This window comes from Marmota flaviventris, chromosome 1, assembly GCF_047511675.1.
Source record: "Marmota flaviventris isolate mMarFla1 chromosome 1, mMarFla1.hap1, whole genome shotgun sequence".
Classification (NCBI taxonomy): Eukaryota; Metazoa; Chordata; class Mammalia; order Rodentia; family Sciuridae; genus Marmota; species Marmota flaviventris.
The window spans coordinates 21,197,837-21,222,737 of NC_092498.1; the positions used below are offsets into that span (position 1 = coordinate 21,197,837).

Here is a 24,901-nt window from a genome sequence, read left to right on the forward strand (position 1 = left end):
AAGGAAGATCTAGAAGGGTTTGTGTTGAACCCTCGCTGCTGTGATGTAGAATGCTTCCTAAGAAAAGAGAAGGAAAAAAGATTGAGAACTTTGCTTTAGCTAGTCAGGTTCAAAATAAACTTTGTGATAGCTGAGACTTTTCTCTAAAACTTTAGCTTGCCAGAAGGGTGATGGGGAGATATGAATTACTAGTTTGTGTGATTATGTTAGACTGTCACTAAACAGGAAGTAGATGATTAGATGGAGCCTTGAGTAGAAAAGATTGCAGAGTAGAAAAGAGAATGTAGTCATATTGATGTGGAATCTCTGAAATTCCTTGTTACTTGAACTTTGTAGGTTATTTGTGTAGCGTTTCGGGTAAAGTGGATTCATGGGAAGCGAAATGTAGTCTGATGAGGTATTGGTATGTATCAGAAGCTGATATAGCTCTTACAACAGTCTTATTACTTTTACTTTACCCATTTTACAGATTAGGAAATAGAGTCACGATATACATATAACACAGGGCAGAAGAGGATTTTAGATCCTAAGAGATCTGATCCCAGAACTAACATTCTTGGTTGCTATGTAGGGATGACATGGGTAGACAGCATAACAATTTCAGAATTATATTAACTGAAAGGGACATTAGTAGTGATCTAATTCATGTCCTTCATTATGGAAATAATAAAATGGCTCTTCTACAGAGATTAGAAACCTTGCCTGATGGCTTGCTCTAGAATGGACAAAGCACCTCAATGATTTCCCAGTCACTCTTACTGTGCATAGTAAAAAAAGAGACTTTCCCAGGGCAAGCATGTGCTTCTTCCTTCAGGTCTCTTCCAGGTCTTCAAGAGCACTCGACATAGCTGACCTTTCTGCTGCTTCTCTAAATCCTAAGCCTGTGTGTTTTTCAGGCTGTCTTCCGATTCTTCTAGCTTTGACAAAGAGTTTTATCAGGATAGTGGAGCAACATTCAGTTTCACAGTTCTGATGGAGACCCTAGTTACAGTGATTTTAAAAAGTTAGATTTTTTTCTTTCATATAACATTTTGAGCAATTTGATGATTCCTTAGTGTTGGCACCCAGTCTTCCTCTGTCTTATTGCTCAAAATGAATCCTTATGCTTCAAAATGACTTCCAGCTGCAATCAGGCCCGTGCCTTGGGGTTGACTGGGCAGCTGCTCCTGCTGTATCTGCTCACGTCACATTAGCCAGAACTTAGGCACCAGGCTATGCCTAAGTGCTAGTGAAGCTGAAAAACGTAGTCTACTGTGACCAGCCATGTGCCCATCCAGAAACTGTGTTCCTGGTCTTAGAGGGAAAAATGGAGTATGGAGACCACTAGAAGCCGCTGCCCGGGGCAGCCTGCACTGTGCCTCCTGATAGTCATACTTTTCTTTGGATTCCTGGGGAGAGCTGAAAAGGGTATAGTCAAAACTTTTCAGTGATGGGAATGTTGGCAACGCTGAGACACAAGTTCTTCTCAAAATAGAGCTGAGTTATGTTGCAATATTTCGGTCACAGAGCCTTCACTTTCTCACATGTCTGAATCCCTCTTTGGATTTTAGTTACTCCTGATTTATCAGCATAGATGAAAAATTGAAAAGATCTGATGTTTTCCATTTATCTCCAAAATAGCTTAAATAGTATCTAAGAATTCCTCTGCTACTGTAAGGATGAATAATTTAGTTTGATTTCCCATTAAATCCAAATAAATAAGATGAAGATTAAACTCAAGATAAATCGATAGTATCTCTTATTGTGTCTTGTCATTTACCTTTGGTACCGTGTCTTGAAAGTTTGTGGAAAGTGATGGTTTTGATATTTATTATTGAGATATAATTCCCACAAATAGGTGTTTAAAATCCCTTTGTCTTAGCCAGTTGATTGCAATGTATGCTTGGACTAAATTACTAAAAAAAAAAAAAAAAAAGAAAATGAAGTTTGGTATGTTAAATAATAGCTTTCACTAGAGATACTTTAGGCCATGAAACCCCAGTGAGAAGTTGTCAGATTCCATTTTAAGGAAGCAAAGCTAAATTTTGATATGTGTTTCCTACCAACTATAAATCTAATCAGCAAGCAAAGAACATTAAATGTTTTATCTTGCTAGTGGCAGCAAAGAGTGTAATGATGAATATAATATAGTTTGAATTTATAGTTGAAGTTCTATTTTTTAGCTTGTGCCTGTGTGGAATAAAATGAATAGGTCTCTAAGTCTGTTTCACAAAGTGGACAGTTTATAGAGTGATTTTCTAGAATACCCCCAAACGCAGTGACTTTCTGTGACAGTGACTGCTACGTTTAAGAAATGGATCTCCATAGAGTCCCACCACATGTTAGGTGGCGGTATATTTGTTGTATGATACAGAAAGTACAGTCTGGTTATCTTTCATTCCTTTTATCTGACTTTGCTTAACCTCAGCTGATTGCTTAAGTGAGTGGCCAAGAATTTTTCATCTGCTGTCCTTGGTAACACCTATTATCCATCATCCTAGGATGGTTGCTGTTATCAGTTGAAAAATCTAAATGGGAGGCAAAAAATTAAATGCTCCTTGAAAAACTAGAGTGGAAGAGACCTGTTTTTGCTTTTCCCCTATTTTCTACCTATGGACACTGAATAGTCTTTTTAAGACACTTTGAATTTCATAATTTTAAATTATTTAACTCTTCAGCAAAAGAATCCTTGTCTGGTATGTTTCTAGATGTTTAGTGCAAGAAACCATATACTATAAATTGTACTTTCCCAAATGTTATTGTAAAATTGTGATTGTATTTTAATTGTTGTTAGTTTACATTTGGAAAAACTTAGAGGTATTTGTTAGAATGGGATGTGGCAGGATGATTGTGGGGTAAAGGAAAAAAAAATGTAAGTTTTTTTTTTTTTTTTTTCTTGGATCAAATGGTGCTCACTTTTAGGCACTTAATTTCAGCCAACTCTGTTTTGGAGTCTGAGCCTCTGAGAGCTAAACTGTAATTTGTACATTTGATGTTCGTGATAGAATTGATAAAGATATTTTAAATTTAATTTATTTTTATATTTTGGGTACCAGGGATTGAACTCAGGGGCACTCGTCCATTAGCCACATCCCCAGTCCAAATTTTGTATTTTATTTAGAGACAGGATCTCACTGAGTTGCTTAGTGCCTCACTTTTGTTAAGGCTGGCTTTGAACTTGGGATCCTCCTGCCTCAACTTCCTAAGGTGCCACCTTTTTTATTTTTGAAGAGACAAAGTCTTGTTATGTTGCTCAGGCTGGTCCTGAACTCTTGGGGTTAAATGTTCCTTCTGAGTCCCAAGTAACTGGGACTACAGGCGCATGTCATCACCTGAGAAAGGTGTTTTTGAAAAACTTGGATTTCGTTTAATTATTTATGTATTGTTTAGAAATAAATTAAATAATGATGAGAGTAGGAGGTGTGTTTTTGGTAAAATAAATACAATCAAGTATACAGAGAGAAAGGAAAAGATCCATTTTCTCCCAGTACAAAGATAATCCTAATGTCTTGGCCTATATCATTCCAGGCTGTACATGTATGTGTAGGTACTTCTTTGTGATGGTTTCCTTGTGTTTCTTTCAGTGCTGGACATACACAAAAAGAAAACGAATCCAACAGTATGTTTAGCCCAGTGCGTAGTCCTTTTTACCTGTGAGAATTTTTTCATAGGACTAATATTCTTCAAAGCATGTTTCTTAATATTAGTGAGGTATTTCATCATGTAGATATGCCATGTTACTATTTGATGTTATCCTGGCTTTGGCTATTTAATTTACTTTCATGTTTTCATTGTTTTATATATAAAATATATAATAGCCAGCCTCATTATCTGGGTCTTTGTCTTTGCCACTAGTCTTCATGTTCCTAGGAGGAAGATTCAGTAGGCTTTTAAGCTGGTCATGAAAATGAATTTTTAGAAAATACTTTATGAACATCAATTTTACTTTACCCTTCTGTCTTCTTATCATTCATCATAATCTTTGACGTTAGCAGCATTCAAAGGTAATGAAAGAGACTCAAATTAATTTTTATTACTGTCAAATCAAATTCATTTACAATAAATATATGAACCATGGTGATCAGAAGCTAAAATACTAATGTAATTGAACCTAGACATCAAGCCAGGTCCTAACTCCTCATGAAAAATGCACCACAGATTTCTTTTTTTGTTGTTGTTATATAATCTTTTCTGGAAGTTTAAAAATTGCAGCGCCTAGCATATTGGCATTCTGAAGAATATATGGCTTAAAACAATCTCTTCCAAAATATAGTACTGGCTCACTGAAACGTTATACAATATCAGTAGGGACTTTTAAAATAAAACACTGGTGGTTCTTCAGTTGAATAGAGTTTCACTCTCTTAGTGTTATGATGTTCATCTTTGACCTTCAAATACCTCCTCAGTTCACTGCATTTCATCTTCAAGAGAAACCTAATTGGTAATTTCTAGATAAGAAATTAAGTCACAGAGGGAAGGGTCAGGAGAACATGGGTCTCTGTAAACCTTTTATTAAAATTGTTTTGCTATCCTTCTCATTGAGTTGTTTTTCTATACATTTAAGTTGAATCAAACATGACACGATTCTGTATTTTATTTGACAACCCTGTGGTCTATCCATGCCTCTGCAAACACGTACGTGCACAATGGCTGTGGCTGAACCTGAGCCTGTGATGTCTGGCATGTTACACCGTCCTCATGATTTCATAGCCACATTTCACATGCTTATAAATCTACATTTGACCATTTCATCTTATCCTTTTAAAGATTTCTTATATTATACATATAAAAATATATTAAATGCATTATTAGATTAATTTCTTCTGATTAAATTCTCCATAAACTATATATCTGAGATAAAATATGTTAAAACCATTTTGAAGTGTTAAAACATGCAATTAAATCTTATTCATTTGGAGTAATTAAATTTATAATTTGTAACAGAATTAGAAAAGATTTATGTTCACTTACACTAACAGGATGGGAGGTGGGGCAAGGGGTGAGAGTAGGGGAGGGCTTGGTAAGAACATTCCCTGAGAGGAAATCTCAAATTACTTAGCAAATTATTTGAGGAAATCATCGTGTATGTTGGAAGTTATTATTTATGGAGAATCAGTTGATATTCTAATTATTAGTTTCATTAAGTCAATTCCCCTAAGGACCTCTACCTGATAACACTTTTTTTTTAAAGGACTGGATCCAATTGCTAAAGGTACTTGAAAAGAATTCTAAATGCATTTTTTTTAAGTGTCGTATAGGTTTAGATTGTACTCTTCCTTGCTGCCTTTCTATCATTTCTTCTAGATAACTTCATATTATGGTATCCAAAAGCTAATGTTATTTTTGGTGTTTATAGAGAAATTATTATTTATTAAATCTTCATTTCCTTAATTTCAAAAAGGGATCTTGGTAAATTATTGTTAGTTAATTTAGGGTGAGTAACTTTAAATCCTTTTCTTATTTTCCATGAATATAAATAGAATGATGGGGTCTTATTGAACTCTTTGTTTTTGGTGTTAATTCGGATATTGTCACATAAGAATCATGCAGTTTTAATTGGACAGATGTAGATCATTTTGATGGGAAGTAAGTCTGAAAGAAATCTGTGCTTGGGAAATTGGTGTCTTAGGAACCTGAAAATGTCTGCAAATGCTTAGTAATGCACACCTTTGCAGTTTGTGGGTGGATGGGGTTTGCTCTGTACCTCCCTGGTTTTTCTGTGCATGTGCTCTTGTGATGTCATCACAGACACCTGGGGTCTTTCTTTAGGCTGCAGTTTGCATCTGAATTAGTAGTGGAGGCCTCACCTCCTCTTAATGTATCAGGAGAGAGAGAGAGAGAAAAAAAAAAAAAAGACAGTTTGATGATTAGCAGAGTAATTTTGGATCCCCCAAGGAAATTCAAAATGGTCTTTATAAGTGGACTTGGCAAATACGTTTTTTGGTGAGCATGGAGATGAGCACCTAAAGGCAAAAATTGTGTTGGGGAGGAGAGGTTAGTGTCATCTCTAAATTTTTATCTGTGTTTTTTAAAAAAAAAAAAAAAAACCTGTAATAATATTAGTGAATTATTTGTTGATTATCAGTGGCTATGAAAATAATAAATGATATAAATTCCCCTCCCTTTTTTTAGGGTGAATATTTTAGCTTAGCTAAATGGATAGTACTCTGTGGTGGGGTAGTACAGCCCAACTTTGGAAATTACTGCATGCTTTAGGCACTTTGGAAATCTGTGGGGTAGGTGCTGGTACTTACAGATCCAGTCAGGCATCCAGATGCCCACAGTGTCTAGGGTAGTTCTGCACCTCAAAGGATTGTCCTGTGCCCTCAACTTCTGATTGTCCTGTCAGAAATTCGAGCAGTTACAAACCTATTTACCTGGCCTAGAACTTAGTTGATTTATATATAAGCTCAAAGTATGTTTTGTATGGTTTTAAAATATACTGAATTTTCTAGAAATGCAATTAACTCTGTAGCAGTAGCTACAGCTTTTGCATTTGTGGTGATTTACACAGAATCTCAATATTCAGGCTGTTTTATTGCATCTTCTAGAGTAGTTATGGTTGAGCATTTACATAGTAAAATGCCATTATTTTATTATAAATCAGCTTCCTTTATTTCTTTTTAAATATAACACTTGGGGCATTATATTGATTAAAAATTTTGTTAGATTATTATCTGTTTCATTTCAGGACAGTAATTGTAAAATATTTGCTGTTTTAAAGCAGAACTGGGGGCTAGTTCTGAGGTAGAGTGCTTGACCAGCATGTTGAGCCCTGGGTTTGTTCTTCAGCACTGCAAACAAAACAACAACAACAATCACAAGAGCAGAGCCCCAGCTGAGAAGGGTGAGAACCACTGGTCTTTTTTTCACTGCTATTTTATGTGGTCCTTGGAATTCTACAGAATTGATACCCACCTTACAAAATGGAGTACGTTACAAAAATGAAGGGCTACTTAAGGAGAAATTCCACCTCTATATAACATTGGTATTAGGAGATTCTGTATCATTTTGAATATGATCATAAGTTTTTTTTTTTTTTTTTCCTCTGTGATCTCTGTGCATTCTAACTTTATGGTGGAGAATTTATTTTACTTTTAGAAAAAATGTTAAGTGTATCCTTGCATTTAAACAAAAGACAACACCATGCTTTGGTCTTAAAATCTTTGTGTGCAGCCTTGTATTTTAAAAGTGGTAAAATCAGCTGTGACCAGCTAAGTCACAGAGCTTCCACAAAGCTTCGCAGAGAATTATTTTTGTTTTATTAGAGATTATAACTACTTATGATACATTGAAATGATGTTTTCTGAACATTAAGTGGAGATTTGTTACTTTAGATGAAGGAAAAAATAACAGAGCCATAGGTATTATAGTCTGACTTCAAAAGAGGCTGATCTAATTATCACAATGTGAATTAAATAAAAAACAAAGCCCAGGATATTGCACTATAGCTTAATGAAAAATATTATACCAATATGTATAATGCTGTCTCGGCATTTTAATATATTTGAGCTATCATAAATAAAATATGAATTAGGCATGGGTATAAAATCTGAATTGCTTTTAAAAAACTTCCCAGGAGAAGCCATTGTTCTGCAGTGGTTAGCCAGTATGTTAAATAGGTCCTTTTGGCATCTCACCCTTAAAGGGCTTTCTGTGCAGCCACTGACACCCCCAGGTCTGGGATCCTCCCAATATTTCCATTGTCCAACAGTGGTCCATATCTAGACATAGGGCTCACGTTTTCTTCCTTTTTAAAAAGGGTTGTTATTGAGTCACAAATTTTATTTTCATTCATAAGAATGAAAAGAAACTGTGGTACATATACACAGTGGAATATTATTCAGCATTAAAAGAGAAAACAATCATGGCATTTGTAGGTTAATGGATGGAGTTTGAGAATTATGCTAAGGTAAGTAAGCCAATCCCAAAAAACCAAAGGCTGAATGTTTTCTCTGATATGAGGATGCTGATCCATATGAGGATGGTGGGGGGTGGAGGGAGCATGGGAGGAATGGAGGAACTTTAGATAGGACAAAGGGGAGGGAGGGGTGGGGAGGGGGCAGGGGAGTAGGAAAGACAGCGAAATAAAATGGACATCATTATTCCCAAGTACATGTATGAAGACATGAATGGTGTGACTCCACTTTGTGTACAACCAGAGACAGGAAAAATTGTGCTCTATATGTGTACTGTGAATTGAAATGCATTCTGCTGTCATATATAACAAATTAGAATAAATAAATAAATTAAAGAATGAAGTGTGGAGATTGGTTTAGTTGGATTTCCTAAGGCTGTAGAAAGTTAGGTGGATTAGAAGATAGATTTCATTTTCAGACTTTTGAGTCTTTAAGCTTTCCTTGCACGTTGATTGTATCTAAAGATAAATTGAAAGTCTTCTTTACAAAATAGTATCAGTCAGAGCTTAAAGAACTAAGTAGTATATTAGTTGAATTCAGGAATTTTATTAGTGTGTAATATATTTGAAGATTAAAAAAAATATATATATATGATCATATACATATGACTAAAACACAGACTAGTTCATAACAATAGGAAGAGAGAAGATGATTTATGAATTAAGAATCAGAATGGTATTTGTGGTTCTATTTACCAAAACAAATTATTTAGGTAAGGGCATTAGTGTTGTGTGAAGCTTTTTTTTTAGCATGTGAAATGGGCTTGTCTACTCTGTTTTAATGTTATGAAATATTCTTAAAAAAAAATGCTGTGAAACCTGTATTAAGATGGTCATTAGGAAAATGTACTAGAGAATAATATATAAAGATTAATTGCTTTAAGTTACTGTGTGTTAGCCTGCTCTTTATAAGTAATATATACATTATATTCCCTAAATTTCTTTGGAGAAATAATAACTAGCATCCATCTATATCTTATAATTTAGTGACAATTATTGATCATGACTGCTTTCAAACATGCACAGATTTCTACTATTTGTGAAAATCTTCTTTTATTTATAATTTTCACCCCTTCCTATCTCAGTTTTAAGACCTATAATTGCTGCCTTCCACTACTCTCCTCCCACTGATGGCTGATGCTCACACAATCTGATTTCCATGCGCTCTGTGGAATGGCAGGTAATCGTAACCCATGTTGCCAGTTCTTCCTCCTGTGCCCAGGGTAGACACTAATTCCCCGAACCTGGAGTTGTCCTCAGAGTCCTTCTACACACAGCACCCCAGGCAGCTCCTGCCAACTGATCAGAATTGGCACCTGAGATAAAGTCTATTTAGCATTTCTTTTTTCTTTTTCTTTTTTTTTGTGCATCCTACCTTTCTAATGCCATTAAAAGAATGGAGTCAGAATGGAGTTCTGACCCCAGATTTTATTTTTTTTTTTAAATTTTTTATTGTTGGTTGTTCAAAACATTACATAGTTCTTGATATATCATATTTCACACTCTGATTCAAGTGGGTTATGAACTCCCATTTTTACCCCGTATACAGATTGCAGAATCACATCAGTTACACATCCATTGATTTACATATTGCCATACTAGTGTCTGTTGTATTCTGCTGCCTTTCCTATCCTCTACTATCCCTCCTCCCCTCCCCTCCCCTCCCCTCTTCTCTCTCTACCCCCTCTACTGTAATGTCTTCTTTGATATAAGGAGAGTAACTAAGAACAGAGTAGGGATGAAGAGCATGAGAAGAAGATTAACATTAAACAGGGATGAGAGGTGGGAGGGAAAGGGAGAGAGAAGGGAAATTGCATGGAAATGGAAGGAGACCCTCAGGGTTATACAAAATTACATACAAGAGGAAGTGAGGGGAAAGGGGAAAATAATACAAGGGGGAGAAATTTATTTAGCATTTCTACATGTGCTACCTTGGTTCATTTCTTAACTATATTTCTTCTTTGTCCCTAATGATTTTTTTTTTTTTTTAACTCCCCTTCTTCATCTGATGAATTTTTAAGGCCTATTCCTCGGGCTTTTACCTTTTTTCCTTTGCAGACTTTTTTTTTTTTTTTTTTTCCTGGGCGAATTTACTGAGCTCAGATCTGTAACAGTCATTCCTAAATCAGCATTTCCAGCCAAGTCTCAAATCAAATCTGAGTTTTCAGGATCAAATATCTAATTGCCTACAATTCCATGTGGTGGTTCTACCATTACCTTCAATTGAACATGTCTGAAACTGAGCTCATTATCTTTCTTCCTCAAATAGCCTCTCCTTCTTTACTTAATTGACCATCATGGGTATTAATTTTCTGGCATCTGGATGCACCTTTGACATCTTTCTCTTTCATCTCTTAGTCTCAGATGATCGGTTTTTCCCAGTGATCTGTCTTGTACCTTAGACTCCACCTTCATGGCCAGTCTCCTACTCCAGGTCCTCATCACCATTTGCCAGTGGCTCTCAAACTTCAGTGTGCAGCAAGATCACCTGGAGCACTTATTAACACACATTGTTGGGCCCCTTCCCCAGAGTTTTTGATTTGGCGGTTCTGTAACAAGTTCCCGGGAGGTGCTGCTGCTTTGAGGGGAGGGTGGGTTTACACTCAGATCACCACTCATTGCCTTGTGTTTTCCCTCCCTGGTCTGTCTGCAAACATGTACCACATTACATTTCCCATAACACCTTATTTTGCTACATTATTTTAGGTTTGTAACTGTCTGTGATGCCCTGTTTCTTAAACATTTCTTTTTTAAATTCCTGCCTAGTTTCTGAAGCTCCCTACCATTTAGCACTATTTACCCTGCTGTTTTTACTTCTTATAATCAAATTGTTTTCCTTTCCATCTGTTTAATTTAGGTCATCGCTCAAGTCCTAACTCTTTAACTATAGTTGACCTTGGTGACTTTCCTTGATACTAAACACAATTTAGTAACACAATTTTACTGATTCAGATACATTATTATATCCTTAATGGCAGGAACCATTTTATATGTCTTCATCTCTCATAAAGCCTAGTGTAGGATTACATCAGCAAGAATTTGCTACCTGGTGAATTGATTGCTTTCTCTAGTTTGGAGGAGGCTGTTTGATTTTGGGGGAAAAAGTTAAAAAGAAAAATAACTTCATATGGTAGATGAGAGAACAGAAAATGGAGCTTAAACATTCAGACTGCTACTCTGTGGCCAGTGGGGTATGTGACTGGTGAATGCCCAGCCCTCTCCTTCATGAGCAACATGCTGTTGGTAGTGGTGGCTTCAGATTCTTTGTACAGGAGGGTTAGAAGCAGAAATCTGGTGGTGGCAGCAGGGTTATTGGAGGCTGGGGAGCTGGGATTTGTCTGGAGGGTTCTTTTCTGAGTAGCAGTCAGTCTTTATATTTAGACAATATATTTTACAGTGTGTATATGTTTCTTCTAAATCTTCCCTAAGCTGTCCCCAAAGTAGGTGACTTATTTTACTAATGACTGATGCTTGACTCCACAAATTAAACAATTAACAAGTTTTTGTTGAACACCTGCACATATTTACCTAGCAAAGCCTGCATTTGTTTTTCCTTTTCCTTTGTAAAGCCTAGAGGCTGGTTTTGGTAGTTTGATGGGTGGGTACCTGAGAGACAATTTCTGCAAATGAATAAATTGTCACTCCAAGCAAACAACTGACAATATATGTTTCCTGTGATAAACTGTAGTTTTCCTTTACCTTCTTCATTCCAGAGGCCTTTTTAGGGCCAGTGAAGGCTCAAGCCTGAATTCAATCCATCAGTCTCCCATTTAAAACAGAAGGGAAGGGATATTGGAAATTTGCTGGTTTGGACCCTGATTTTACATATGAGACAGCCTTGGCCTAAAGCAATGAAGTGTTTTGAACAAAATTACAAAAATGAATTGTGGCCCTGCCAAGAGCAGACTGAATCCCCTTCATTTCCATGTGATCCTCTCTGCATTTCTTGACTCCTTCAGATCGAACCTTTAACTGTTTTAATTAAATGGAAACAAGTTTTTGGTGTTTTCTTGTACTTCATTTGGGATTGGAGAGTTAATGCTGTTTAATTTATAGTTTTATCCCCAGTGAACAAAATATATCCATTTCTGAAACAAACAAAAAATTAAGCTATGCATCAAAAAGCAATATCCAGAGGTAATTATTATTTTTTAATTTAAATTATAGATCTTATTTTCCTAGAGGCTTTGTGAGATCTTGCAACTATTATTCAGGATATCAAGACATGAAATACTAGATAGATCTGATTCTCAATTCTGGTTTTACGAATTGTCTACTTAAAAACGTGAAAACTGTAGAATATGAGTTACGAGCTTGTCTCTGGCTGTACAGCTTCTGCAGCCCAGTATTGATGTTTGTTTTCACATAGAATGGAACATGGAGCTGGTTTCTATGAGTGCTTACTGTGAAGCAAACAATAAAATGGACATTATTTGCATATTATGCCATTCAAATTAGAAATTTACAAAGGTATATAAATCCTGATGGAGCAATAATACTACAAAATAAACCATTAACTTGATGCTGTTAATGTTTAGGTTGCCAAACTCTTTGTAACACTGTTCCTTCTGACACAATGTTGATGATTATGAATGTGCAGTTAAGAATTTTCATTTTACCATCTTCATTAACTTTAATGTGTAAGTAGCCACAGTTACCCTGCCAGGTATGACAGATGGCAGTTTTTTGAAGGCGGCCTTTAGGTACATTCTCCTTACAGGTTAGTGAAGGTAACTGTCAGCCGAATATACTTATATTCTATGCGTGTGTGTGTGTGTGTGTGTGTGTTTGAGAGAGAGAGAGAGAGAGAGAGAGAGAGAGAGAGAGAGAGAGAGAATCAGGTTTATTTGTTTGAAAATTAGATTGTGCCACAAATGGCAAGCCATTTATTTCTCACCCCTGAGATTTATCCTAGTCATGTTTCGACTCTCCTCCCAATCAAACCCTATCTCTTTTAGAAGGTAAGGAGCAGGACAAGATTTATTCAGCACATGCAGTGTCATTTAGTTCTAATATACTGTGTATTGTATTTCATTGATTGCATGGGATGCTTTCATTAGTATTTGTTGACAACACATTTTCTTTTCCTATTAATGAATTTATTGAAATTATAGATTAATGGGAATTTCTATGGTGCTGAAAATTTAATTTGGATGTATCTTATGCTCTAAGCTTTGGCTCAACTATCTTAATCCTGCGAGAGTCAGAATCACTGTCTAAAAATCTGATATTATGAACCGGCCATTGTGGCACAGGCCTGTAATCCCAGTGGCTCTAGAGGCTGACATAGGAAAACCACGAGTTCAAAGCCAGCCTTAGCAAAAGCAGGGCGCTAAGCAATTCAGTGAGACTCTGTTTCTAAATAAAATGCAAAGTAAGGCTGGGGATCTGGCTCAGTGATCTAGGGCCCCTGAGTTCAATCCCTACTACCAAATAAATAAATAAAATATGATATTATGCAATCTCATATATTTATTTTCTTCTCATAGTAGATCTTTACCCTTTAGTGTTTGTAAGCTAGCACAGGAAATAATAGGCTTTACATAATTTCAGTGATATGTATCGGCACATAGTAAAACCAAAATGAGAAATGCAGTTAAGGAAAAATCCCAAAGAATCTGATATTGTTTTAAAGTAGGAAGCCTTAATTTTTATTAAGCAGTTTATAGAGATTGTTTAAGAAACACTGTAATTAGGGAGGGAATTAATGTGAAGGGATTATGCAAAAAAAATGAAGGAAAGGAAAATCATACATGGGGTAAGTTGCAAAGGAAATTGGTTGGTCTGTCCCTTGAGGTCTGGGGAGTTCATGTAAGAAGTCTCAAATCATGGTTGATTTTCAGTCTTCCATTTTTCCCCCCATAGGTGATGAGGTTATAAAGTCCTTCCTTCTTTTGGAGTCATTTCTGTTCACCTTTCAGGGATCTGTCTTAAATGCATTATAGTGTCTGTTCCCACTTCCGCTCGTTAGTTTGCTAGAGAAAACAGAAATTTGGCTGCAAGTCATGTAAGAGAAGAGGTGTGCTGTATGTGTGCAACACTTTCTCTGAAGAATACAATATTCAGTTCCTAAGAATACTCAGAATCAAGCATAATTTAGAAATCTTTAAGTTTTTCATTTGGTCCTAACCCCAAATTTATAGCTTAGTAATTTGATTACTAAGAAAGTTAAAGATTCCTAGGCGATCAGTAAAGACAATTCTTTGGACTAGCAACAAAATTTGTTAGGAATCATCAGCTGCTTTTAATCATTCAAGTATTTATTATTTATAACAACAGTTTCACATAAAGGGTTTAGGGCCATACTTCCTATAAACAAGCAACTGTAGTGTTTGACCGTTTCTCATGTTTTGTGGTCAGTGTCAAAACACCAGTGTTTGTGTTCATTAAGATACATTTGCTATTGAGAAAGAAATTAAAATGATTTCTGAGAAGATTTAAGAAGTGCAGGGTCAAGGATGAGAAGAAAACATTCTCTTGCCTTAACACATTTTAAGGGGAATGTATGTATGTAAAAGCCATGAAACCATACTTACTGAACTTGAAATCATTTTGCAAATTTCCAAATCTGATTTATATGGCTTGAACATTTTGCTTTTACTCTTTTTCTTATTCACAAACTTTGCCAGCTCCTAAAGATCTGCTTGGAGACTCACTGTGCTAATAGGCAAAGTTGGCCTTTCCTGCGCTTCCCTCAAAGTAGTCCATCCTGAAACACTGACCTTTTAGTTTAATAACAGTTTTATTTGAGAAAATGTTCAGATCCTAAGAGCTGAAGAGTGTTTTCAGAAAGGCCACTTTAAATACTGGTCTCCAAATGGTGTATCTTTTCCCCTTATGCACTTTGGATCTGACCTATCCAAAGAAATATATTTTTGCTTTCTGTATTCTATTGATTTAAAAACAAATAACATGAAGCTTAGATTTGCTAAAAACCCATTACCACCCTGGTTTATTTTCCCATCTGTGCTTTGATTTGCTATTTTAGATTTTAAGCTTTTTATCCTAGGTCATATTTTTCTTTTGTTATTATAAAATCTTGATTGTAGCTAAGGCAATTACATTTTTGAATTTGACCCTGGACTTGAGACCCAAAAGTTGTGAATTTTTTTCTTCTTTTCTGTAAGTAGTGAGGGCGTTAGAAAGATAGCTGTGCTTTGGTCCCTTTACATACCAGAAGTGATGTCAGCTAGCTGGTCACCTGAGCGTGTCTTCAGCAGCCCTGGAGTTTTGCCATTCAGTTGCTGGACCTTTCTTGTCCCACTTCCCTCCCTGTCTCATAGCCTCATCTGTCTTCTCCTCACCCTACAGCAGGCGGTAGGGCTGATAACAGCTGGCAGAAGAGTGTAGGGAAGGAAACATCAACCTTCTAAGCTGAATTTCCATGTCCCCACACCACTGCCTCTGAAGGGCCTTGCCCATTTGGCTTCATGCCCATCCACCAATGGTGGCCTCATTGTTCTACCAGTTGATCACATCAGAGTACAAAGCTCACTGCTCATTTTGGATTTTCCTCCATAGGTAGCCCCTATGTAACAGGCATAATATGCACTATGAAGAGATGACATTGTGCTAAGTGAAATAGGTCAGATGCAGAAAAACAAATACTGCATGATCTTGCTTATACATGGACATAGAGAATAAATGGAGAACAGGACAGTTGTTGCCAGAGGCTGTGGATGGAGTGGGGAATAGGGATTAACTTGATATTATAAGGTAGGTTCTGGTGATATAGAACTTAAAGCAGAGTGACTTTATAATATTGTATCGTTTACTTGAAATTTGACAAGAAAGTGGATTTTAGGTGTCCTCACTCCATATACACACAGATGATGAATATGTGTAGTAGTTGATATGTTAGTTTGATTATAGTGATTATAGCATAATTTGTATTTATGTGAAATAATCAGTGTACATCTTGAATATATACAGTTTTTTGTCAATTATATCAATAGAGTTGGAAAGAAACTTTAAACAACAAAAAGATAATGTGAGACTTTCAGCTCATTTTCAAAGCTGATCTGTTGATTATACTTAAGAGTTGGTAGACTGAAGTCTCACAGAAGCCTAGTTTTAATTGACAAATTAAATTTTGCTTGAGAATCTGGTTGAGTTTTGCTTGAGAAAACTTTTGGTGTTGTAATTGGAACTAATCTAGGAGAAGCAGCATGATTTTAGATAGGTAGGTCTACAGTGTGTTGATCCTAATTAGCATGCTTAACTTCAGAGTGTAGATCGATCGGGTAGGACTAATTAGGTTAATATTTATTTCAGTATTTTCTTCTTATGGAGTTACTGTCTGCGTACAACTTGAAAAGTTAGCATCACATTGTTTTGCTCATTTCTGAGAGGTAGATGGAAATGTGGCAGTCATCACCTTGCAGAGTGCATAGTCTAGAACTTCGTAGCCCACAGGTACACCTAACCTTGGGTGAGTACCCAAAAGTCAGGGAGTTGAATATATTTACCCAAAGTCTGGCTGGTAGAAAACCAAACTGTTTAGATTCTTTGGCAAGCTATCATGCTGGCAATTTCTCAGCAATTATTTGTATTGTTTTAAAACATTTAATTGTGGAAAAACTTAAGATTTTCCTGAATACTAACAGAATTTTCTGTCCAATTGTTTCTCTAGTTTTTGTGTGACCATTTCAAAGTAGAAACCTTAAGATTCTTCTGTTTGGATTTTGGCAAACTAAATGCTCACCACGTATTTAACCTTATGTGCCTATAATGTTTTTAAGGTTTATCCATGTCATAGCATGTATTAGTACTTCATTTTCTTTTTATGGCCTATTAATATCATACTGTGAGAGCACCTTCCCGTATCCATTCATTAGCTGACGGGCATTTGATTGTCTCCACTTTGGGGATTCGTGAATAATACTGTTATCAATATTCCTGAACAAGTTGTTGTGTAGACATGTGGTTTCAATTCTCTTGAATATTTACTTTACCTGAGAGTGGAATCACGGGTTCTAAGGTTATTCCATTTTGCAGTTTTAGAAATGTCAAACTGTTTCCCAGCAGCTGTGCCATTTTATACTCCCGCCAGCTATGGATGAGGGTTCTAGTTTATCCATCCTCACTGAAAATTGTTATTGTGTATCATTTTGATGATAGAAGTTTTGAAATGGTATGTCATTGTGTGTGTGTGTATGTGTGTGTGTGTGTGTGTGTGTATGTGTCTTAGAAAGGTTTTAAATTAAAAAAAAAAATTTAAATATACTTTTTTTAGTTGTAGATGGACACAATACCTTTATATTATTTATTTATTTGTATGTGGTGCTGGGGATCGAACTCAGAGCCTCGCACATGTAGGCCAGCGCTCTGCCACTGAGCCACAACCCCAGCCCTAGGAAGGGTTTAATTTTATTCAAGGTTTTTAAAGCGATGTCACTGAGGTTTTGATATGCCTGGTGAGAAATGCTATTGAGCAGCTTTTATGTGCTCATTGGCCATTCTTACGTCTCTTCTTTTGGGAAATGCCTGTTTATGTCCTTTGCCCATTTTTAATTGGGGTGTCTTTTTATTGTTCAGGGGTAAGAATTCTTTATATGTTGTACTGTGTGTACTCTAGAACAGTTCTCTTGTCAGAAGACACTGTTCTGTGGGTTCTGCTTTCACCATTATCCTTTTATTCTTCTTCTTTTGTCTGAGGGCTTGAACCCAGGGGCACTTAACTGAGTCATATCCTCAGCCCTTTTTATTTGTTACTTTGAGACAGGGCCTCAGTACGTTGATTAGGGCCTCGATAAGTTGCTGAGGCTGGCCTCGAACTTGCCATCTCCTATCTCAGCTTCCTGAGCTGTTGGCATTACAGGTGTGCACCATCCTGACCCTCTTTATTTTCATCATCTTGATGGTGTTCCAGCAACACTATGTTTTGTTGTTTTGTGATAGTCCACCACTGAGAGAAAACATCCTTATTGCGTTCATATATATTTTTGCTACTATTCAAGGTTAGCCAAGTATTTAAGGATTGCACATATCCTATTAAGTTTTTGCATATGCTCTGAGGAAAGGCACATAGAATGTCTAGTTCATCAACTAATGTATTCAGAGAGAAGAGACAGTACTGTCTCGTTTTCCATCTAATAGGTCCAACCATTTGAAATAATGCTTGGTTTTTGTGTGTATTCCTAGATTCTCCTAAATGGTTCTGGTACTCTTTTGCTCATATTTTAGGCTGCAAGTTTCTAATGAAGAAGAGATACTATTTGCATATTTCTCAAGGCTCATGAGGAAATATGTAAAACTTGTCCATTTTATTTACCATCATAGTTGTAAGAATCTTTACAAAACATATCACATATCAAACATAGTCTTCTAATTGCAAAGGCCAGATGTTTCAAATCAAGTCACCAGGTATTTAGGAAGCTCCAGCTGTGTCCTCAGCAGGGTTCTGTGTCTCCCTCCAGTTGTTCGCTCTTGAATTCGAATGACATGTATTCCAGAAAACATGATTTCCAAATTTTTAAAAAATATTTTTTTAGTTATACATAGGCATAATATCTTTATTTTCTTTCTTTATTTTTACGTGGTGCTGAGACTCGAACCCAGTGCCTCACATGTGCGAGGTAAGCGCTCTGCCACTGAGCCACAACCCCAGCCCTGTTTCCAAATTTTCATAAATCACAAATGTCTTTTTTTATAAGTCATGAAAAAAGAATGTAAATACAATGATCTCCTCACTGTAGTAAATGACTTTCTTAAATAAATTTAGTTATTGAAGTGAGAAGATTTCTTCTCTGAAGTCCATTACAGCTTGGCCTCCATTAACACACAATTGTTAGACTTTAGTGGTAGGACATCATTTTAAAAAATGTGTACCTAGTGGATCAGTCCCCAGTGGGCAGTAAGCAGCTCTTGAGTTTATCATGCATTTTGGCAGGTGTGGAAATTTCTGGGTCACCAGGACACTCTTGTTAAATTATTCTTGAAGTGTAGTGCTTGGGAAATTTCAAGGAGATACCGACCACCTGGCAGAACTTGTGCATTTAGATCCTTCTCATCTTGGTGTTCCTGAGGGTTTTCTTTCCTTTGTTTTTAGGAAGTCACTTATTTTATCTCCTGCTCTTTGTCGATTCTAGTTTCTGATGAAGAACTAAAAAGAAGGGTCGCTGAGGAGCTGGCGTTGGAGCAAGCCAAGAAGGAGTCTGAAAGCCAGAAGCGGTGAGTCTCATGTTACTGCAGAGAGATGCTGGTGGACTGGCTGTCTGTATCATACATTTTTAGAGAAAAATGATTGTAAGAAGACACATCATTAGCTTATGACTGTACGTGAGAATGTGCTGCATGTTTGAATTTGGCTACTTTTGGTTTTGGATTGTGCTTTTTAGTCCTATGTTACCTCTTTCCAAACTTAATTATAAATTATCATCATATCTCTTGATAGTTCTTAGTTACATGAACAGTGAACCTTGTTTTCTCAATATATGAGAATAGTTTTTGAGGATTCCCCAGGAGTTTCTAAATCTATTAATGAATGTATTTAAAGATTGAAAATTAAATGCCTGCTATCCTGCTATTATATATTCAAGTAAATAATATTGTAGCTAATGATGAATAGCGTACGTCATACATAATACCCCATTAACAAAGAGCACCAATTAGTAATAGGCTCACTTAAAAAATTAAGATGTTGGGCTGGGGATGTGGCTCAAGCGGTAGCGCGCTCGCCTGGCATGCGTGCTGCCCGGGTTCGATCCTCAGCACCACATACAAACAAAGATGTTGTGTCCGCCAAAAACTAAAAAATAAATAAATATTAAAAATTCTCTCTCTCTCTCTTTAAAAAAAATTAAGATGTTATATAAATTTGTAATGTTGGAAATCAAAATTTTCTATAATTCCTTCCTGTGGTGATGAACTCTCACATTTTATTCATTTTATTACTCTAGATTTTTTTTCTATTACATGCTTCTATCTTATAGTTGAATTATTAATGGTATTATGAATAGTAACTAAAAAGAATTCTATAGTAATAAAAACGGCATGGTATTGGCACCAAAATAGACTTGTAGACCAATGGTACAGAATGGAGGACACAGAGAGAAACCTACATAAATATGGTTATGTCATACTAGAAAAGTTGACAAAAACATTCACTGGAGAAAAGATAGCCTATTCAACAAATGGTGCTGGCAAAACTGGAAATCCATATATAGCAAAATGAAATTAAATCTCTATTTCTCATCCTGCACAAAAATCAACTCAAAGTGGATCAAAGACTTTGGCACTAGAACAGAGACCCTGTGCCTAAGAAAAAAAAATAGGCCCAAATCTTCACCACGATGGCCTAGGATCTGACTTCCTTAATAAGACTCCTAAAGTACAAGAAGTAAAACCAAAAATCAACAAATGGGATGGATTCAAATTAAAAAGCTTCTTCTCAGCAAAGGAAACAATAAAGTGAGGAGAGAGCTTACAAATTGGGAGAAAATCTTTACCTCATGCACCTCCAATAAAGCATTAATCTCTAGGATATAGAAAGAACTCAAAAAACTTCACACCAAAAAACCAAATAACCCAATCAATAAATGGGCTAAGGAACTGAACAGACACTTCACAGAAGACGAAATAATTTGATCAACAAATATATGAAAAAGTGTTCAACATCTCTAGCAATTAGAGAAATGCAAATCAAAACTACTGTAAGATTTCATCTCATTCCTGTCAGAATGGCAATCATCAAGAATACAGGGAACAATAAATATTGACAAGGATGTAGGGGAAAAGGTACATTTATACATTGCTGGTGGGATTGCAAATTGGTGCAGTCAATATGGAAAGCAGTAGGCAGATTCCTCAGAAAACTTGGAATGGAACCACTATTTGACCCAGTTATCCCACTCCTTGGTTTATACCGAAAGGACTTAAAATCAGCATACTATAGCGACGAAGCCACATCAATATTTATAGCAGCTCAATTCACAATAGCTAGACCATGGAACCAACCTAGGTGTCCCTCAATAGATGAATGAATAAAGAAAATGTAGTGTATATGTGCTCAATGGAATATTACTCAGCTTTAAAGAAGAGTGAAATTATGGCATTTGCAAGTAAATGGTTGGAATTGGAGAATATTATGCTAAACGAAATAAGCTAATCCCACAAAACCAAAGAGGGAATGTTTTCTCTAATATGTGGATGCTAATTCATAATAAGGTGGGGGACACTAGGGAAGAATAGAGTTAGCTTAGATTAGGTAGAAGGAAGGGACTGGAGGGGATGTGGGGAGAGGAAAGATAGTAGAATGAAACAGACATTATTACTGTTTGTATACATGTGACTACATGATCAATATGATTCTGCAACATGTATACTCAGAAAAATGAGAAATTATATCCTATCTATGTATGATATATCCAAGTATATAAATGCATTCTACTGTCATGTAGAACTAATTAAAACAAAAAAATTTAAAAAAATTAAAAAGAGAATGCTCATTAAAGTATTTTTGTAATAGTAGAAAATTTGAAGCAATGCAAATACCATCCTGTGGGGCTGGACAATGAGCTATGGTTCGTGCTTACAGTGGAATACTAGTCAGTCAAGTAGATCCTTATGTGCTGAATCAAAAAGACAGGGAAGAGCTACAAACTGAAAAAAAGCAGCTTGCAAAACATAACAGATTATTTTTCTTTCTTCTTATTTGGCAAAAAGTACTACTTTTTAAAGACTTAAAGGATACACTTATTCATAAAAATGTGTGAGTACATTTTAATCCAAATAGAGTCAAGTACTTCCCATCTGTGCTATTTCTGACATTTGCATATAGCACGGAGCATTATGTGGTCTTGTGAATGTATTTCTTCTGTGAGCACCAAACACATGCCTGCCTCTGAGTTGATGCTGGGTATGCATTTGTTTTGTTTTGAACTATGCAACTATTTTGTTTGTGAGAATTAATGTAAAGAATCTTTGAATTGGATTGTCGTTCTCACAGGCTATAGGACCTTCAACATTTAATATAACCTCTTTGGGCCTGAAATCTTTCATCCCCATGATGAGGGGTTTGAAAAACGTTCTCTAATATGTTTTCTCTCTTGACAAACGGCTAAGCATGCCCACAATTTGCACAAACATATGGAACAGAATGAGTTGTAGATTAAGACCACCATTTTGTCAGAAAGTAGAAAAAGCTTATGGCTTAAGGTTTAAAAAATCAAGATGTAATTAGCACTGCCAAAAGTGTCTGTGTATATTTCAGTAGATTCCCATGTAGCACTTTGTAATTATTTAATTGGGTTAGTTTGATGGAGTATATAATTAGATAGTGAAGTTTAAATATTAAAAAAATTTAAATCACTTTCATTAAGAAGCAAAGAAAATCAATAAGTTCTGATAGCATTTCTTGTCTTTGAATTTTTAGTATTTTTAATTGAATTTTATTTTAATAAGGATTTTTTTTTGGTTAGTCTCGGGGTTACACTGCTTAATTCTACAACACATAGGATGGTGTTTTTTTTTTTGTTTGTTGTTGTTGTTCTGTTGTTTTTTTGTTTTGTCCCCCCCACTCCCCATATGCTGTAGGCTTTTTGTTACAATAACCCTCACTGTGATGTGTATGTGTTTTTCCCTCCCTCACTATTCAACTCCTGTTCACTCTGCCTAGGTCCATGAAAGGGAAAGGGCAGATGAGATGAATAAAAGGTGCCCGTGAGAGCCAATTTCATATCTCCTGTGGAATGGGGCTGGCAGCCTACCTGCAACCTGGACAAATGACTATTGATAAAGAATTTATTTTCTGTCACCTTTAAGGAGAACAGAGGGTGGTACAGCCTTTATATTATTTCTTCTTATTTTTTTAAAATGTTTTGTTTGAAGCTTCCTTCATGAAAACTTCCAGCTGTCAAATCTTGACAAAAAGCATGTGTTCATCTATAAGATAGTTCTTAGAAGAATCAATAGCTTTCTTTTTATTTTTTCCCTACCAAAGAAGAAACTTTAGAAAAAGCATTAAGAAAGTTTTCTGTTCAGTCTTTTAAATGCAACTTTTTGGAGTGACAGAGCATTTATACATTATTGTGTCTGTTGCTTAAATTTGAATAAAGCCTTGTAAGCAGTTTTAGAAGATGCTTCTCGTGCTGTAGTGCTGTCACGTATATATGCCCACATTTTGTCTTTTCACCTCAAATGCACAGAGAACTGTCGACTGTGTTCTCCAGCATGTAAGATCTAAACATAGGCACATACCCATGCCAGTCTCAGATAAACCTGTTTGAAAAGGACTTTTAATCATGGAACACTTTAATTTCATTTAAAACTAGAGATGAACACAAGGAATTGACATAACGCATCACACACGGTTTTAGTTTTACAACCTTGTTGCATGTACATCCCTACTCACTCTCCCAGGTGGTGAGTGTGAGAAGCAGTACAGTTTTAACAGGCTGGTGAGCTTTGTGGCAGGGAGATATCCTGAAATGTCTTCTATCAGGATAGCTTAAATAAGGACCTTGTTCCAGTTAGATTTCTTTGATGGAAAGACTGCAACTTAACTCTGGTTAACTTATGGAGCAAGGGAATTTTTAGAGGCATATTGGACAGTTCTAAAGAATCAAAAGGAAGACCAGAGAACCATTAGCTAGGGAAGAGTTGGATACTACTAAAACTACACAGTGGGAAGTAATTCCTCCAAAGGAGACCAGGAGGAGGGCTCCGTAACAAAGGGGAATGGAGGTGGGTGGCTGAATTTCATTGAACTGAAGATGCTATCGATTTTAAGATGTACCACTAAGAAAAAAATTGCTGCAAATTATAACGCAATAGTTTGTCTCCTAGAGTTTCTTTTTTGAAACAGCTCGTCAAGACTTATTTTGGATTTTTAAAAACATATGTCCATTTGTGTATTCATGAAAAGGAAAGAGCAAGCAAAATAAATTGGCGAAGGTGGTGATTCTCAACTGGGGGAGATTTTGGTCTCCAGGGGACATTTTGACAATATTTGGAGGCATTTTTGACTGTCATATTTGTCAAACGTTATTGGCATCTAGTGGATGGAAGCCTGGGATGCTGTTAACCATCCTATAATTCACAGGACAGGCTCCCTGATCCCTCCCTGTACAACAAAAAAGAATGATCTGGCTTAAAATGTCAGTTGTGGCAATAGCAGGAAACCCAAGCTTCAATTATTCTTCAGACCTTGTTCACATTGGGTTTCATTCCTCTGAATCACTTTTGGACTCGGGGTGTCGATGTTCTTATTTTTCCACACAATATCATATTCTGTGCCATTAAAACCTTGGCGACACCATATTGCTTAAATGAGATTGCTCCACTGTTGTTCCTGGGATTTTTCCAAGCTGCTGACACCAGTTCTGCAAATTTTGATGCTTACATGCAAGCTCTGACAACTGCGTCAGGGCTGCCGCCTGGCAGACAACAATCGTGAGTTGCTTTCAAGCGTGTGAAAACGTGCAAAAGATAGCAATCTAGAATTGGCGAAATATAATCTGTAGAAGTGCCAGGCCACAGCCCTTCAGATTAGGAGGACTTCTTGAGAGCCTTTCTTGCCTCATCTTCCACCTGGTACAGAAGCCCTTTTAGCATCTCTGACAGGTAGCACCACGCACATGCACATTTAGGTTCTGTTCAGAATCACTTAAAGCAAAGATATTTTAATTATGGCCTAAAATTTGTCCCAACTCTTTTTAGGCACCACTCGCTTAAAGTCTAATATGGATGTGGCATAGTCAGACTTACCCCAGAGTTTCTTACTAGAACCACAGTGACAGCACAGCTAATTATGAGAACTAAGACCATATGTCTGTTGTGTTCTCCTTCATTGTATTGTAGGTTTATTCTTACTTATGGAAATCTTAAGTGATTTGCTTATGTAACAAAATCATGCCGACCAAATTGCCCATATATATATGGGTCCACCCACTAAAATTGTTAAGTCTAATTTTGGAATCATAGTTTTGCTTATTGTGTTAGTCAGCTTTTTATCACTGTGAGAAATACCTGAGGAAAATAAGGAAGGAAAGATTTATTTTGGCT

The 24,901-nt window shown here is 36.3% G+C and overlaps 1 protein-coding gene across 1 annotated transcript in view; it reads left to right on the top strand.

Moving 5' to 3' along the window:
• The window catches only part of Chchd3 (coiled-coil-helix-coiled-coil-helix domain containing 3), a 268,160-nt gene that overhangs the window by 38,478 nt on the left and 204,781 nt on the right, over window positions 1-24,901 (top strand). The window contains exon 3 of the mRNA XM_027950153.2: window positions 18,988-19,069. Coding sequence (XP_027805954.1) covers window positions 18,988-19,069 — 82 coding nt within the window. The remainder of the gene's footprint in view (window positions 1-18,987; window positions 19,070-24,901) is intronic.